The sequence below is a fragment of the Protopterus annectens genome, chromosome 3.part1 (genome assembly GCF_019279795.1).
Source record: "Protopterus annectens isolate FY-2018-M chromosome 3.part1, PAN1.0, whole genome shotgun sequence".
NCBI lineage: Eukaryota > Metazoa > Chordata > Ceratodontiformes > Protopteridae > Protopterus > Protopterus annectens.
The window spans coordinates 1357092581-1357108902 of record NC_056732.1 but is presented as its reverse complement, the minus strand read 5'-3'; the positions used below and the strand labels follow the sequence as shown (position 1 = coordinate 1357108902).

At 36.9% G+C, this 16322-nt stretch overlaps 1 protein-coding gene across 1 annotated transcript in view; it reads left to right on the top strand.

Annotated features, from left to right (window-relative positions):
* LOC122797773 (microtubule-actin cross-linking factor 1-like) overlaps positions 1-16322 on the top strand; it is an 899011-nt gene that overhangs the window by 637172 nt on the left and 245517 nt on the right. The window contains exon 27 of the mRNA XM_044066295.1: positions 8485-8682. Within this exon, the coding sequence (XP_043922230.1) occupies positions 8485-8682 (198 nt within the window). The remainder of the gene's footprint in view (positions 1-8484; positions 8683-16322) is intronic.

Genomic DNA, 16322 nt, shown 5'->3' with positions numbered 1-16322 from the left:
CTTCATCCTATAAATTCTGGTCTTTCTAAATCCCACATTCTCCTGGTAAAAGTGGTTTATTTTATTTTGTTTCATAAGAAAGGTATGCAAAACAAGTAAGTCCAAAGTACCTTCTGCTTTTCCTGATTGTTTCAGAACATTAGCTGTGCCCCCCCCCATTCGTACTTCCTAACAGTAGTCTCCCTTTATGTCCTGTTTAACTACTTGAAAGCCCTTCTGTTTTTGTACTACTACTAAATCCTTTCTCTTATAAATTCTTGTTTTGGTCTTCCTAAATCCCACATACTCCTTTGTAAAAGTGATTTATTTTATTTCTATAAGAAAGATATGCAAAACAAGCAAGTCCAGAGTACCTACGTCCTTTCCTGATTGTATCTTTAGATTTGCACATTCTGTGAAATCAGGGCCAACCTTTTTTATCATAGTATTGGCTATCCACCACTTGTCTGGTCTGTTCTGTCCCCCCTCCCCCACAAGACCAATTACAGCATAACCTAGCTTTCTTAAGCTACAGCAGCCATTTTTGAAACCCCCTTGGTGTAGCTGCTTGTCTCATTGGGTGGCGCGCCCAAACCTAAGGTTATTTTTCATATTTGTTTTTTTTTTCATTTGGAAAATGTATCTCCTATACTTTTATTTGTTTAGTGTTTTTCTCACTCATAGTCCCCCCATCTTTTTCCTCTCCTGGGTGTCTGCCTGAGTACAGATATTCTTACCACTCTTTTTCATCCCCAGCCCCTGGATTAGTATTTTTCCCTCCAAGAATACGTCCTACCTCTTTTCCTTGCCTTCACATCTCACTTTACTGGTTGTTTTTCTTCTGAGCTCTTCCTGCTCAGTTTAGCCCCATTCTGCTTGCCCTCACTACACTGGAGCTCACTCCACAACACTACCCAACCCCCATTCCCACCCACCCCTCATATAATTTAATTTATGCCTAATCTCTCCTTGTCCCCTCACCTCTAACCCCTCCTCTTCCTGTCCTCAGACCCAACCTAGGCAGTTGTACCACACATCTTGGTTATCACCAGGTATGTTTGACTAAGTAATACACCCACCATACCTCCTTACTAATTGAATCATCCCTCCTTGCACCCTTTCTTACTCCATAACTATTAATTACATCTGTATCACAATCTACTTCATTCCCTCTGGCTTACCACTATTTATCTTCCTCTTTAACAGAAACAACATGTTTCTAACTTTTCTCTACATACCTCCTTTGCTTCTACTTTATCTTCTCACCTCCTATAATATCCAACTGATACTTGAAACTCCAATGCCAACATCCACTCACCCTAATGTCTTTGCTCAACCTTCTCACTCATTTACAATCTCCACATTCATCTTTCCTCCAAATATTCTCCTCCCCAAAATCAAATTTCTTTATTCCCCCCAAACTTCTCTAAGAAGTAAAGTTAAGGACTTCATTGGCTACCCTTCTCACTTACATGTTAAGCCCGTCCTTAAAACTCTATTACTAACAGGCAATATTCATCCTAATCCAGGGCCTAACTTTCCCCCTCATGTCAACAACTGAAGTGAAATCACTCTCCCTAAGAAACATATATCTTTTTATTTAATGAATATTAGAAGTGTGCTGAATAAAGTCATTGAATTTCATGCCTGGACCTCCACTCCCCAGATATTGTTACCCTCACAGAAACTTGGCCCAAAACCTCTGAACTCTGATAAAGACTTTCTCCTTCCAGGTATAACATACTCCGACTAGACTGCCTCAAAAAAAGGTGGAGGAGTAGCCATTGTCTTCTTGAACCATCTTACGCTCACTTTACTAGACAAACAAACCCCATCCTTTTAGCCTGCAGAACTCCTAATTGCCAATCTAATTCTCAACAATCATCTTAAAATTACTGCAGCTGCCATTTATATACTCCCTGATGACAACAGCCCCCTACTTGAACATATTTTCTCCTGGCTTACTCAACACATACATAATGAAACCATCATCCTAGGGGATGTCAATATAAACTGGCTATCCCTCTGCTCACCTAACTCCAAAGTATCAACTTGCATAGTTTCATACAGCTTATCTCTACACCTACCCACACTAATAAAATGGCCAGCTCCAGCTCACTTATTGACTGGATATTAGTCTCAGACCCACATAAATATCACAATCCTGAAGCACTGCCTGACTCTCTAAGTGATCACTCCTCAGTAAAAGTAATAAAATACTCTCCTCACTTCTCCAGACCACATAGATACATTGAATCATGCAAGCTATCCAAATTTGATCCTGTAACTTTTAATACCCTCCTCTCCAAAATAACTTGGACTTTTCTGACCAATCTCCCTCTAGACAAACCAGTAGACACATTCAACAAAACTTTCCAAAATATTCTTAACTCACTGACTCCCTTAAACACCATATGTGTCAAATCTAACATAAGCCCCAGGTTAACTGATGCTACCCACTCCTTGATGAAAACAAAAGACAGAATGTGGACAGCGTGGGTAAAAACTAAGCTCCCCATTTACTTACAGAAATATAAAGAACTCAGGAACCTTGCAAAAAAACATATAAATAAAGACAAAAAAGATTTCTATAATAACCTACCCACGTCACAAAGATTAAATCCAAAAAAATTCTGGCACTCAATAAACCAAATACTTCAGACAGGTAACCCCCTCACCTCCTAATCCCTGCCCAACTTATACACCCCAAGATACTGCCATTATCTTCAATTCCTACTTTATTGAATCCATTAGTAAGATGTTAAGTCCTGCCCCCTCTAATTCTGACATGAACTATCCACCAGATCCGCCCTCCAGTCAGACCCCTACTAACATAGTTTCCCTTAAACTAATACCTACCAGCTATATCAAATCTCTTCTTCATAAACTAAAGCCCTGTTCTGCATCTGCTGATAATTTACCTCCCTACTTCCTTCAGATAGCCACAGACTCTATAGCTCTCCCAGTCTCTAGTCTGATAAACCAGTCAACCTCTGAATCTAAAGTCCCCTCTATCTGGAAAGAATTTTATACCCTACTTATACACAAAGCGGGTTACACCACTGACATCACAAACTTCAGACCCATAGCCATCTTGTCACCTCTCTCAAAAATATTAGAAAAATGTGTGCATAAGAAAGTCGTTGAACATCTATTACAAGAAAATTTGCTCACCCCCACACAGCATGGCTTTCCCCCAAACATATCACCACTACTGCCCTTCTTTCCTTTATTAACACTATTTCACTGGCTAGGGACAAAAATAAACTAGTGTCATGCTTATTTCTAAATCTATCTAAAGCGTCTGATACAGTCTCCCACGTCTCTTCTGGACAAACTCACTAACCTTAATTTCTCCACCTCTTCCATTGCCTGGTTTTCTAGCTACCTTACAGACCAACTTCAATCAGTAAAATGGCTCTCTGCTCTCTCTCTCTCCTCTCCCATCAAAATGGGTGTTCCTCAAGGATCTATTATTAGTCCCCTACTCTTCAGTAGTTTTACTAATCAACTCTACACCTCCTGCCCTCAGTCAACCCTCATCCAATATACTGATGAGTCTACAGTCATCTCCATTGCAGACTCCCCCAATCATTCAACTCTATTGAGACATGGCTGTCTAAAAAAACAGCTAATTCTAAATCCTAAAAAAACAAACTCTTACTTTTTCTTCCCAAAAACCTACACAACCTTAAATTCACTTTTGCTATCCACTCTCTAATTAAAACACCAATAATAGTTGAACCCAACACAAAACTTCTCGTGGTCATAATAAACGACCAACTGAAATTTGATTTACATATGAACAACTGTATAAAGAAAGCCCATCAAAAACTTGGCCTCTTATATAGAAATAAAAAGTTCCTATCAAACACAGCTAAAATATCCCTCTCTCATATCTGTCTCCTACCAAGCTTACTATACAGCTCTCAGATCCTCTCCAACTGCCAAACCTCTCTCCTAACTAAGCTGAAGAATACCTATAAAAAACTGGAAAGATTTGCTGCAAATCAGAGCTGCAGATCATCACTGCCTTTCACTAAAACATTTGAACTGTCTGGAATTACCCCACCAGCATCTCCTCTCTCAGCTTCAAATTGTCTACTCTATCCTGTACCAACCAAACTTCTGTCCCAACCTGTCTCCTCTAATTTCCTTCTATACTCCCTGTCGAACTCTCCAAAGCTCAGACCAGAACCTACCACAAATATATAAACCTAAGAGCAAAACTGGTCAAAATCTTTATAGCTACTACCCTACCATCTCTTGGAACAAGCTCCCATTGGAAATTAGATCACGTAATCAACTCAATGAATTCAAAACAGCCACCAAAGAATACCTTAAAAGTCTCTGGTCTTGCTGCTGTACTCATTCTCCATAAACTGTCCCTCATCAATTGTAATCTTACTTTTCTGCCTTTTACTGGCTTAATTTCTATTGCGGTGGTGGTGCTGCGGTAGCGTTGTCGCCTCACAGTAAGATGCTATCCTGTTCGATTCACAGCTAGAGCGTCTTCTGTGTGGAGACGTGTGAATGGGCATACCTTCATTGAAGGTTGTGCGTCAGAGCTGGCAACTTGCACGTTAAAGTCTACTGCCAATCATTAGCGGACCGGAGTTCCGCTGTGGTGACCCCTAACCGGGAAAAGCCGAAAGACACAACAACAACAACAACAACAACTGGCTTAATTTCTGTTTAGTGTTAGCTCTGTTTGACATATTAACTAACTATTCTGTACTTTTATGCAGTCTCTTCTCTGACAGTCAACACCTTGACTATATTTTTAACTTCATATACTGTATGAAAAACCTGCATACTGTTTCCTGCACTTATCCTAAGTGTACTGTCAACTATAACTCTGTAAATAGTTTCAATACTCTACTGCTTCTAACTTAAAAATGCTTAGGTCTTTGATTTTGTTATGTAAATTTGTGGAACTTTAAAAAATGGAACTTACAAATGCTAATGTTTTGATTTCTATGGAAATTTGTGGAGCTTTTCTCCCTGGGTCTCCGCTGAAAAAGGGCTATCAGCTCAGACAGACTAACCCGGTCAACAAATGTAAAATAAATACATAAATAAATTATTTTGCTGTGGATTTGTTTCCATAATTAAAATTACTTGTGTTATAGTGACTGGAAGTACAGATTCTTTACTTAGACAAGATAGATAGATAAATAGTTTATTCCATCAAATTAACAAACTCGTTGATCACACTTTTTTCAAGTCCTCATCAATATATGTAAACCCATTAAAAACAGTCCAGTGCTGTGCTATCCGTAAGTGGCCACCGTGTCTTAGAAACTGATTTAATTTTTCTGTTGCTCTACATTCTCTACACAGTTACTTTTTTACCTATACTATAACCTTGGAATATTGTGCATTATACTGGAACACTTTGTATATGCCTATATCAAATACCTTGTTAAAGTTAGGTAGGTTATCTCTACAACATCAGAGGAAAAAATAATAGAAAAAAAAATCTGCAGATGTATCCTAGCTTATGTCTTGGGCTTGACTACAGTCACCTGGCTTATCAGTTATTCTTAACTCACCTAGACCTTTTAAATGACATTTAAAACTGCTTTAAAGATTGCAGTGTTTAGAAGAACTTGCAAAATCTCCACTAGACACATGTGGATGGACTTCTTGGTGGTATAGCACAAAATGATAGGGTAATAAGTTTCTGAATCACTCTTTTCATCAACATTCTGACATGACTAAGTCACTTGACTAGATAAGTGCTTCCTGATTAACTCTAAAAAGAGGTATTTGTGCCTAAAGGGCATACCCAGTTAAATAAATAAATAAATAAATAAATGTGGCACAAACCAAAAATGGCATGGCCAATGCTTGCTTATTAAGATAGTCAAAACTAATGTATTTAATCGAAAAGTAGTGAGTTTCAGACTCTCTTTAAAATTCTTTATGGTAAAGATGTTACATTGCTTATTTTTATTTCAACTTTACTTACCTTTTGTTCATCAGGTCCTTCCACTTGGCCTATGGCTGTTTTCAGGAGAGACACAAAGCAGTATATATGCTAAGTGAATTTTGCTCAGGACACCAGTGAAATTTGTCTGTCCTTTTCCAATAATGGCCAATGGGAACCTTTGTATGTATTGGTATTTATGCTATTTACAGCTTTCTCAGTAAGAATTTTTATTTTATGCTAGGCTAAATGTTCTTTTGTATTTGTTATTTGCATTGTATGCAAACACATGTGCATGTATTTTCAGTTCCTGGAGCATTGCAATGTACTTATTTATTTTTATTAATTGGGAAAGTCCTAGAAGACAGACTCCATTTCGGGAGAAGACCCAGAAAGACAATCTTCAAGAAAATTTCTATTACACTCGTATTCTCATATGAAATGCAAATTTTATTTATTTTTATTTATTTTATTTTGCATTTGTTGACTGGGATAGTCCGAATGGAATCATGTCCATTTTCAGCAGAGGCCCAGGGAGAAAAACTCCAAGACAAACAATAGCATTTAAAACAATGAAGACAATTTACAGATTTGATATGTACAAATAATGTAAAAGCAAGTTCACAGGTTAGAGTTTCCCCCAGGTTACACTCAGGGGAAATTTTACAGTAAATTGACTAGTATTTCATGTTTAAGATAAGTGTTAGCCAGGCTTGTTACAGTGGCAAAGCCAGTTTAGAGCCAGATGTTGTTTGAGTCTGGTTTCAAATTGGGTTAGGGAGGAGAGCAATGTAATATCAGCTGGGAGTAGGTTCCAAACTCTACCAACAGAGTTTGCAAAGAGGGAGTCACTGGCTACATTGTTAGTTTTGATAGTTTAAATTAGTAGTTTGTTTGAGGAGTGAAGCAGTCTTGGATTGTTATAGGGGGTGATAATATTCTTAAGAGCTGGTGTATTATTTGGGTTATGGAGGATTTTCTTGGCCACAATTAGAAGGTTAAATTAAATAAGACTGGGAAGTTCTAGCCACTCAAGTTGTTTAAGGTTGATGCAGTGGTGTGTTCTAAAAGGCAGGCCTGTGGCAAACCTGGCAATGTGATTGTAACATGTTGACAGTCTGTTAAGTACAGACTTGTTTAGATTAGAGAGAAGGGGGAAACATATAGAAGTGTTGAGAGTAGGTGAGATTGGGCTATGGTGATCTTAGATGGAGGGGTTAAGAAGGCTTTAATTCTGTATAGTGACCCAAGTTTTTCATTGATGGTCTTGATCAATTGGTTTATGTGTAGATCAAATTTTAGGTTATTATCAATAATGACGCCAAGTAGTTTTGTAGAAGGGTCAGAGGAGATTATTGTCCCATCTTTTGCATTTATGGTAAAGGTAAACACAGTGGAGCTTTGTGTGAGAATAGCAGCATTTTAGTTTTTTGGGGATTTAGTAACAATCGATATTCAGAGAGCCAGTTTTCTATAGTATTAAAGGTGGACTGGGTAGCAGACCTCAAGTCTGCAGGAGATGTAGCTGAGCAAATCAGGGTGGAGTCATCAGTGTACTGGATACAGCTGATATTAGGGATGACAGTATTTAGGTCATTAATAAAGATGGAAAACAGTAGGGGCCCTAACATGGAGCCTTGTGGGACAACAAGGGTGTTAGGTAATAGGTTAGAGAGCTTATTCTGCCAGAGAACAGCCTGCTGCCTCCCACTGAGGTAGGATTTAAACCATTGAAGGGCTTTAGAATCTATGCAGAAAGTCTGCAGGGTGTGAATCAATAGATGATGATCCACCATGTCAAATGCCTTAGAAAGATCCAAGAAGAGGGCTGAGGATATTTGATTATTGTTACGGTTATTATTAATGGTATTGGTAAAAGCTAGCAGAGCGGAGGTCATGCTATGGTGTGGATGGAAGCCAAGTTGGGTATCGGCCAAGAGGTGATTCTGGATTAGGTGGTGCATGAGTTGTTTGTGTGTACATTTTTCCATGATCTTTGCAAATGGAGAAAGTATAGCTATCGGTCTGTAGTTGGAGAATTCAGTGGAGGAACCTCCTTTATGTAGTGGAATTACATAGGATGTTTTCCAAATGGTGGGAATGTTAGCCTCAGCTGTGGTAGGATTAATTAGTATTGAAACTGGATAAGCAATAGCATCAGCTGATTTTTGAAGGTATTCGGCAGGGATTTAGTCAGCGGAGCGAGTGGTGGGTTTTAATTTTTTGATTAAGGTGTGAATAAATGATGTGGACACTGGTTGGATGCTGAAAGAGAGTAAGTTTATATGGGTGATACTATCAGGGCTGGGAGAGCTAGGAGGTAATTGACTAGCTAGAGCTTGAATTGTCTCAGTAAAGAAATTATTAAAACTGTCCAAATAGTAACATAATAAATAATATGGACTCATGTTATTCAAGTTTCAGTCAATTAGAAATGTAGTTGTCCATAATGAGTTTGCAACACAGTTATCTTGCTATATTTCTCTGGAAGGTAAGGTTAAAACTAACATTTTCACATTTCATCCCTTATTAAAAGGACTTTCATCTGACTCTCCTGCTTCTATTTCCACTAGGATTTTCAGAAAGAGCTAGGAAAACGTGCTGGCTGCATGAAGACTCTGAAACGCTCAGTGAGAGATCTGACTAAAGGTAACACCAGTGCTGACTCACAGTGGCTCCAGGAACAGATGGAAGAACTGGACAACCGGTGGGAGACCGTCTGCAGTCTTTCTGTCTCCAAGCAAACCCGACTAGAGGCTGCACTCAGACAGGTGGGATTGATATTTTTTTATGGATAATATTTTTCCTTTTTATGAAAATACAGTTCTCTGTTATGTCAACATCTAGACATCAGCCTGTATGTTGTCAAATTTAAAGATATGTTTAGGTTATAAATATGTTTTAAGCTGCTAAAGTCTTTAAATGTGACCAACCAAAGCTGTTTTGGCTTTCAAAGTCAGCTGGTGACTGTGAGCCATGAGTAGTCATTTAAGTCAAATGTATCACTTATTATTCATTATAGTTCAAACTTCGGAAGTCAAAAATCTGACTACCAATCTTCACACAATAGTTAAGATGGATATCAAAGTTTATAGTTTACAAAATAACTCAAGGAAACAAATTTATTTATTATTTATTTATTTTATTTATTTGTCATTTGTTAACCGGGTTAGTCCACTGGGCTGGTGGCCCATTTTCCATGGAGACCTAAGGAGAAAAGCTCCACACAAACAACAAATCATAGCATTAATGAGAATTTGGATAAATAACTACTACATACATTCATGTGATATAAGAAATACAGTACAAAGCATCATATAGTCATGCACTAATGAAGATTAACAAGTCATATAAATTTAACAAGGATAATAACAAAAAGTTACAAAAAAGTAGATTTGCAACAGGACAAAGTGAAAAGCCCTTAACATGTCATTAATGATTAGATCAAGCTGGTAGAGGGGAAAAAGAGGCATTTGGCAGAAGGGTAGAGGTAGAGGGGTGGGAGGTAAATTTAAGGAGGGTTAAGAGAGTAAAGAGAGTAAAATTATGCACTTGTGGGGGAGTATAGTAGAAAAGGAAGAGAAAAGATAAGATTTAGTAGAGCATTGCTCAGTACAGTAGCTGAGGTATCACAGTGCTGGTATTTAAGAGGTATAAATTAGGGTCAGGAAAGGACCACTGTGCTCTAAAACAATTGGGTGAGTAAAAGTTAGGTAGGGTAGTGACAGGTAGAGGAGGGAGAGTTAGCAAGGTGCAAATGTTATAAAGCCAGAATTTTCTTGCGAAATTAGTGACATGAAGTAGAAGAAGTTGTTCAAGGCTCGGACATATGATATGTGATGTCACCAAATGCACTTGGAAAGTGTTATTGCATTCCATCTCACAGCTGCTCATAATTTATTCATGTATGTGTTCATACAGCATCAAAGTTATGCTTACAAAAAATAGCTGATACTTCATTCTAGCCATGCAAAGTTGTATATAACCACAAAACATGTCTTTTCAGTTGTGAACTACCACACGTGGACTTGTGTTCTATTATTTTTTAGTTGTAATTTAACCATTACAGGTCAATTTCTTGGTTGTGGTTTACCATGTTGTCATACCAGTTGCAAGAAGGTGAAATATTTCACTAATATAACAGGTTAACGTAGTTGGCAGACTTGTCCAAAATGTCTTTTTATTGAAATGGTCACTGTGAGTGGTGTTTGTCCTTGCCATGAGATGCAGCAGTATTGGAGCTGTTTATATTAATTTCTGGGCAAAAGCTTATAAAGCTCCCCCTCCTCAAAATGGGCTGTGGAGGCCTGCATGCAAAGGAAGCAAAATTGCTTTCAATGACCGTGCCACTCATGTCTTCTTGATCAATACAATTTTCCATAAAAGTAGCTTTGATCATATGGTATGAAACCTCTGTAACTAGCCAGCAGATGGTCAGTACAGAGGGAGAGTGCCATAAGGCCATGTTGCTCATTTCTGTTCAACTACAGCCACATGGTATATCACTTGAATGTCATATCATTTCCTGTTTAAAAAGCTGCACTGACCAGAATAAATATATCTTGAGACACCTTGGTGGGGACCACCTCTCACAGCATGACTTTGAAAACATACCAAGTACTGATAGTTGTACTACAAGAGCTCCAGATGTTGCAGCTGCTCATACCTCACTTTGCAAACTGACTGGATAGCTGTTTATATGTGAACTTATTCCTTTGAGCTGTGTGCTGATGGATAACTATGTGGATATAGATACCCATGTTTGATTCCTAAATTAGTTTACACTGGGTACATGTATCAAAATAATCATACTCAGTTGTCAAGTCCCAGGATACTTCTTATAAATTATAACTTCTATTTATTTATCTGTTGGAGGATGCTTTTGTCATGATAACCTCTCAAGTCTGAGGATCACAATAATGCTAGTAATTGTGCTATAGGGAACCAAAACTGAAGTGGCTCTTATAGTGGATTTATCTTCTTTAAAAAAAAAACATGGAAATAATTAACATTGTCTCTAATGTTGTAATATCTTGCTGATGTTTTCTGTTAACAACAAGTTGCAAAAGGAGTGGCTGCTTCCCTAATAGAGTACACGACAGATCTTGTACTTTGGGAACCATTAGCATATGCAGTGACATGACTGTCTTATATAGCCTACATTGTTTTACATTTCTTTCACTTCCTCTCACTGTTTTGAATGTTACATAAATCCCAACTGGTTACCCAAAAAAGCCCAGAATCCCAATTGTCCAGCAAACGTGCTAGTCAATTCACTGTGGCTAATTAGTCAAGTTGTTGCAAAAAGCTCACATTCAATCTTTTTTGCAGGAATCCAATCCCACATATATCCGCATGTGGAGAGACTTCACCCTACCTTACTTATATATACTAACTCCATACTCATGCAACTGAGAGAAAAAGAGAAATAGCTAGAATGTTTGACAACTCTTAATGGGAGAAATCATGACCTTTTCCACCATTAAAAGAAATAGAAACACTGTTGAAGAATGTTAAAATCACTGAGTACTACCCATCTAGTTCACGTTCATAGGATTACATTTATTGTCAAGAAGGGAATTCCTCTCAACTCACCAAAAGAAATTTCTACTGCATAGTTTAGCAGCCTTCCATTATGGGTGGATAGTGTTTTCTTTATTACACTTTTTTTTCATTGTTCATGTTATTTTGTACTGATGTGTCTAAAACTGGCAACAAGCAGGATTCTAGTAGACAAATTAACCTCACGTGACTTTCATCACCAGTATCAGTTTTGTTTGCATCCTGAACATAAAGATAATTGTGACGTTTTCCTGACTTAAAAGAAATAATGATTCAAACTAAGAGGATGTCATCCCAGCTGGATTCTGAAACTTTTCCATGTACTGCCATAACGGTCGTTTGAGCACCTAAAATCTCTACTGATGTCAGTGCCTTTTACATATAAAATGAAACAGATACCTTCACCGGTACTGATGCTGTAACAAAGTTGGTCTTTCCAAACTTAGTACTGAAGGTCAGGAAACCTGAGCTGCAACTCTCAATAGTGGGAGCATCAGAAGTTTCTCCAGCAGCATAGGTTCTATCCTTTCAACTGACAGTGCAGCTTCTTTTGTCTCTGCTCTGCCTACCACGGATTACAACAAATTGGCAAAGGAAATTTTTTTCTGACCCTTTCAAGAAAGGTTCAAACCTACTGTTACTCCATTTTGATGATTGATGTAGTTCAGAATTTAAAGCTGAATATTTCATGCCCACCTCAGTATCTTCAAAGGCTTTGGGCAAAAAAAAACACAGAATGAGAGAGAACTCCCTTCCTCCTTTTCAGCAAATAGATCAGCACACTTGTAATACAGATTTGATAAAGATAACCATTATTTCTATTTTAATTTAAAAGCTAATACTGATAGTTTAGCCATACCTTTGACTTCAAATACCCTTAGTACATCCTCAGTATGGATGTTGAATGGGTAGAGTAGGCGGGGTTATTCTTCTAGCCTACTCACATACAGATGCATAGGTGGGGTTATTCTTCTAGCATATGCACACACACACACACACACACACACACACACACACACACACACACACACACACACACACACACACACACACACACACCATAATTGTATAAAGCATGTCATCCTACAAAATACTGTTTTACCACAAATGCAGCATATTGCAAAAGCTTGGTAGACTATAAGTTGAAAGACGATTTGATCTGCTTAATTAGGAATGCTGAGTCTGTATCTCCTCAGGGTGTGGTTATTATGCATTAGATCCTGTTACTAGAATTGTTATGTCAGGCATAGTCATATGCGGGCATGCTGATGGTTATTAGATAAGATGCCTGAGAATATAAAAGCTTGTATCCTTGATATTCCAGTTGCTAAAAAATGTTTGAGTCTCTCACCGCAGACCTCTAAGTCTTTCCACCCACAACCCTTTTGTCCCATTTTTTTGCATATGGGTTGGGGTGTATCACATCAACAGTGACAAACATCTAGAGATGATGTTCACACTGCAGGGTGGCTAACCCTGGCATGGTTGTTCTTCCACAGCAAACACACTCACACTTATGGCCAATTTAGAGTATCTAATCTACCTACTGCATGTCTTTGGAATGTTAGAGGAAACTGAAGTACTTGAGAAAACACATGCAAACATAGGAAGGACATTCAGACTCCACACAGAAGGTCCCCCAGCTGAGAACTGAACCTGGGAACCTCTTGCTGTGAGGAGACAACAATAACCACTGTAACACTGTGCCTCAGGCCTATTAGACTTTGGAAGAAAATGGAGAATTCAGACAGTAGCAACAAGAGAAATGCTTTCTAGTTGTTCCAGTTTTCTACGGAAACTAGATTTCTTCTAGAAATAATTTGTACAGATAACCAAGACCTATATGACAGCCTCTTTCCAAATTCTTTACATCAAAGCATTGTAAAGCCCTACACACAAAAGATACATATAAGGTGTTACCTGTTTAGATTACTGGATGTATGAGCTCTTATATTTTTACATCATCAGAAAACAACAACTGATCTTTGCAATTCTTCAGTATTTTTATTTTATTATGGGAGCTGTTGGAATTAAAAAAATAGGATTTTATTGTTATACACTATGGAAGCTTTTATATTTTAAGCAATATTGCGTTCCCTACTTATTTGTTAAAGCAGCAAGTTCATCCATAATTTCAGTTTCGTAGAACACAGGATTTATTTTTATGAATATTATAGCCCCATAGACATGTACTAATCAAGGATCTGATAGACTTAATTCTTATTTTTATCTATGGCTTATGTATGTTATTACAAAACAAAGCATGACACTATATTTTTCAGGTAAATTTTACAATGTAGCTTACTTTCTTGATTATATGCATGATTTGGTATGTATTCTTAGGATAGCCGTGTAGGTATTGTTGCAGCAAACAAAGTTCTGAGACATGTAATATTGCTTTAGTGCAACTGCATGTAATTATGCCATAACAGATTGTCAGACATGCTTATGTGTTTTTTTTATCTGCACAGTTTTCTTTATGGCACTTCCTTATGGCTAGGATTTGACTAAGGCCAAATAATTTCTCAGTTAGAAGGAATACCACACCTATTACTCCGCTGTTTATTTATCCACTTATTCCTATAAAAACAGTAGGCTAACGTAAACATGCTGTGTTTGTTTATTCATCAAAGCATCTCCAGTCAATAAAAACTAGAAAAAGATTACTACTTGCTTACACTATAAAAAGACCTATGTGCATCCCAGTGAAGGTTTTGTTTAAATACCTTGCAATGAATACTTTATTAGAAGTAAATTTTGCATGCTTCACATCTGTAGGAGTATGGATAGTTATTACTGACTGCTACAATGTTCATTGAGTCCCGGTTGCAAAGAAAGTTCATTCTTTTTTTATAACATTATCTGCAAATTTTTCCTATAGCAATCAGTATATGGGAATTCTTTTATCCTGGCATGCCTAGTGTAATGAAATAATGGTTAGTAGGCTGAATGTCATCAATATAGTTGCTGTTCTTTCTGTATCATTTCTTTTCAATATCTTTATTAAATGTGACATTTTAAAAAGGTGAGATACCAATCCATGCAGTAATAGAAAAGAAAATAAACCATATTCCCATTGCTATTTTCATGCAGGGTACACATTTTCAACAAATTTCATTCACTTCAACATTACACAAATTGCTCAAGTCCTACCTTCTCTTAAACCTCATTCCTCTGACTGAATATTATTCTGTATGTAGTATTCCTACAAATTCCGGTTATTTATATGCCATTTGCTCCTACTCTTTTCTAAAGGTCAGACATCAAGTTCTTTTATCTCCTTTCCAATATTAAATACTTCAGTTGCAGCTGGTTTAGATTTTGATTTCAAGTTTCTATTAATTGCTTTTTTGGCAGCCAATACCATTAACATTTACTAAGGCCTTACTATGTCTAGGCAATTCAGATTCTGTAACCCAGCTTAAAGGAATCATTTCCTTAGAACCATTTGGTCTCCCAACATTTCTTACAGAGCACTCTGCAGAGAATTTTAAAAATCTACCAACTCATTACACTCTCAAAAAAGTACCTCTGCCTCTCTCTTTCCCTTCATACCTCCAGCATTTTCTAACTACCTGAGGATTTTTTTTTGAAGTCTACTTGGGGAATAAGCATACCTATGCAAACACTTCCAAGGAAAAATCATAAAACTTCTGGACTTTGTTACATATTTGGGAGTCATACATATGTCCTCCCATTGTTCTTTTATAAATTGCCTTGTCAGTCTCTCTTCTCAATTTTTTCTAACATCTTCCGATTGATTCTTATAGATATCATGCAGGAAGCAGGACAGCTTGACCCCAGACGATTTGACCCCAATGCAATTGTATACACGTTCATATTTAAATTTACATTTATTGTCTATGGGAATAGTAAGTGGACAGTTTGACCCCTGATTATTTGACCATGGACTATTTGACCCCAATTAAGTTTTATGAAAGTATTTTATTTAATATTTCAAGCATTCATTTTTATAGGAATTTAATATTTCATTTAACTTTTTAATATTTAAATGTTAATTTATTTACCATATTATTTAATTTTTTAATATAATTAATTTAATTAATAACAGTTTTAACTTGTTAACAATAAATTCAATATTTAACATTGCAAACAATAATAGTATTTAAAATTAATAATATTATTATATGTATTTCAAATGCAACTGTTTTAAACAGTATATATATATATATATATATATATATATATATATATATATATATATATATTCTGAAAGCCCAAAATCCTGAAAGTTCAAAATCCTGAAAACACACAGGATACTAACACTTACTGTATTCCAGCACAAGTATGTACAGAAACAAATAAAACACAAAAAATTACTCTTCTGCAAGTATAAGCAGTAGGGCAAGCCCCCCTGCACCCCCCACACCCCCTGCTACTTAAATATATCAACTCCAAGATTGCACTTAGTATACTGAAGTGCAATCTCAGAGTTGTTATAGTTAAGTAGCAGGGTTGTTGGGGGCTGCAGGGGGGGCTTGCCCCCTGCATATACTTGAAGGGTAATATGTTTCTGTATGTACTTGTGCTGGAATATAGTAAGCGTTGGTATCATGTGTGTTTTCAGGATTTTTAATTTTTAGAATTTTGAGTTTTCAGGATTTTGGTCTCAGGATTTTGGTCTTTGGGATTTTGGGCTTTCAGGATTCTGTAGCACTCCTATATATATATATATATATATATATATATATATATATATATATATATATAGTTAGTTAGTTCATTAAGAAAGTGAGCAACTCCATGTTTAGAAGCCTTTGATCAGTTGTTTGATACTTTTTGCTTTTTTGTTGGTTCTGCTTCACTGATAAATGCCTCATATTCCTGA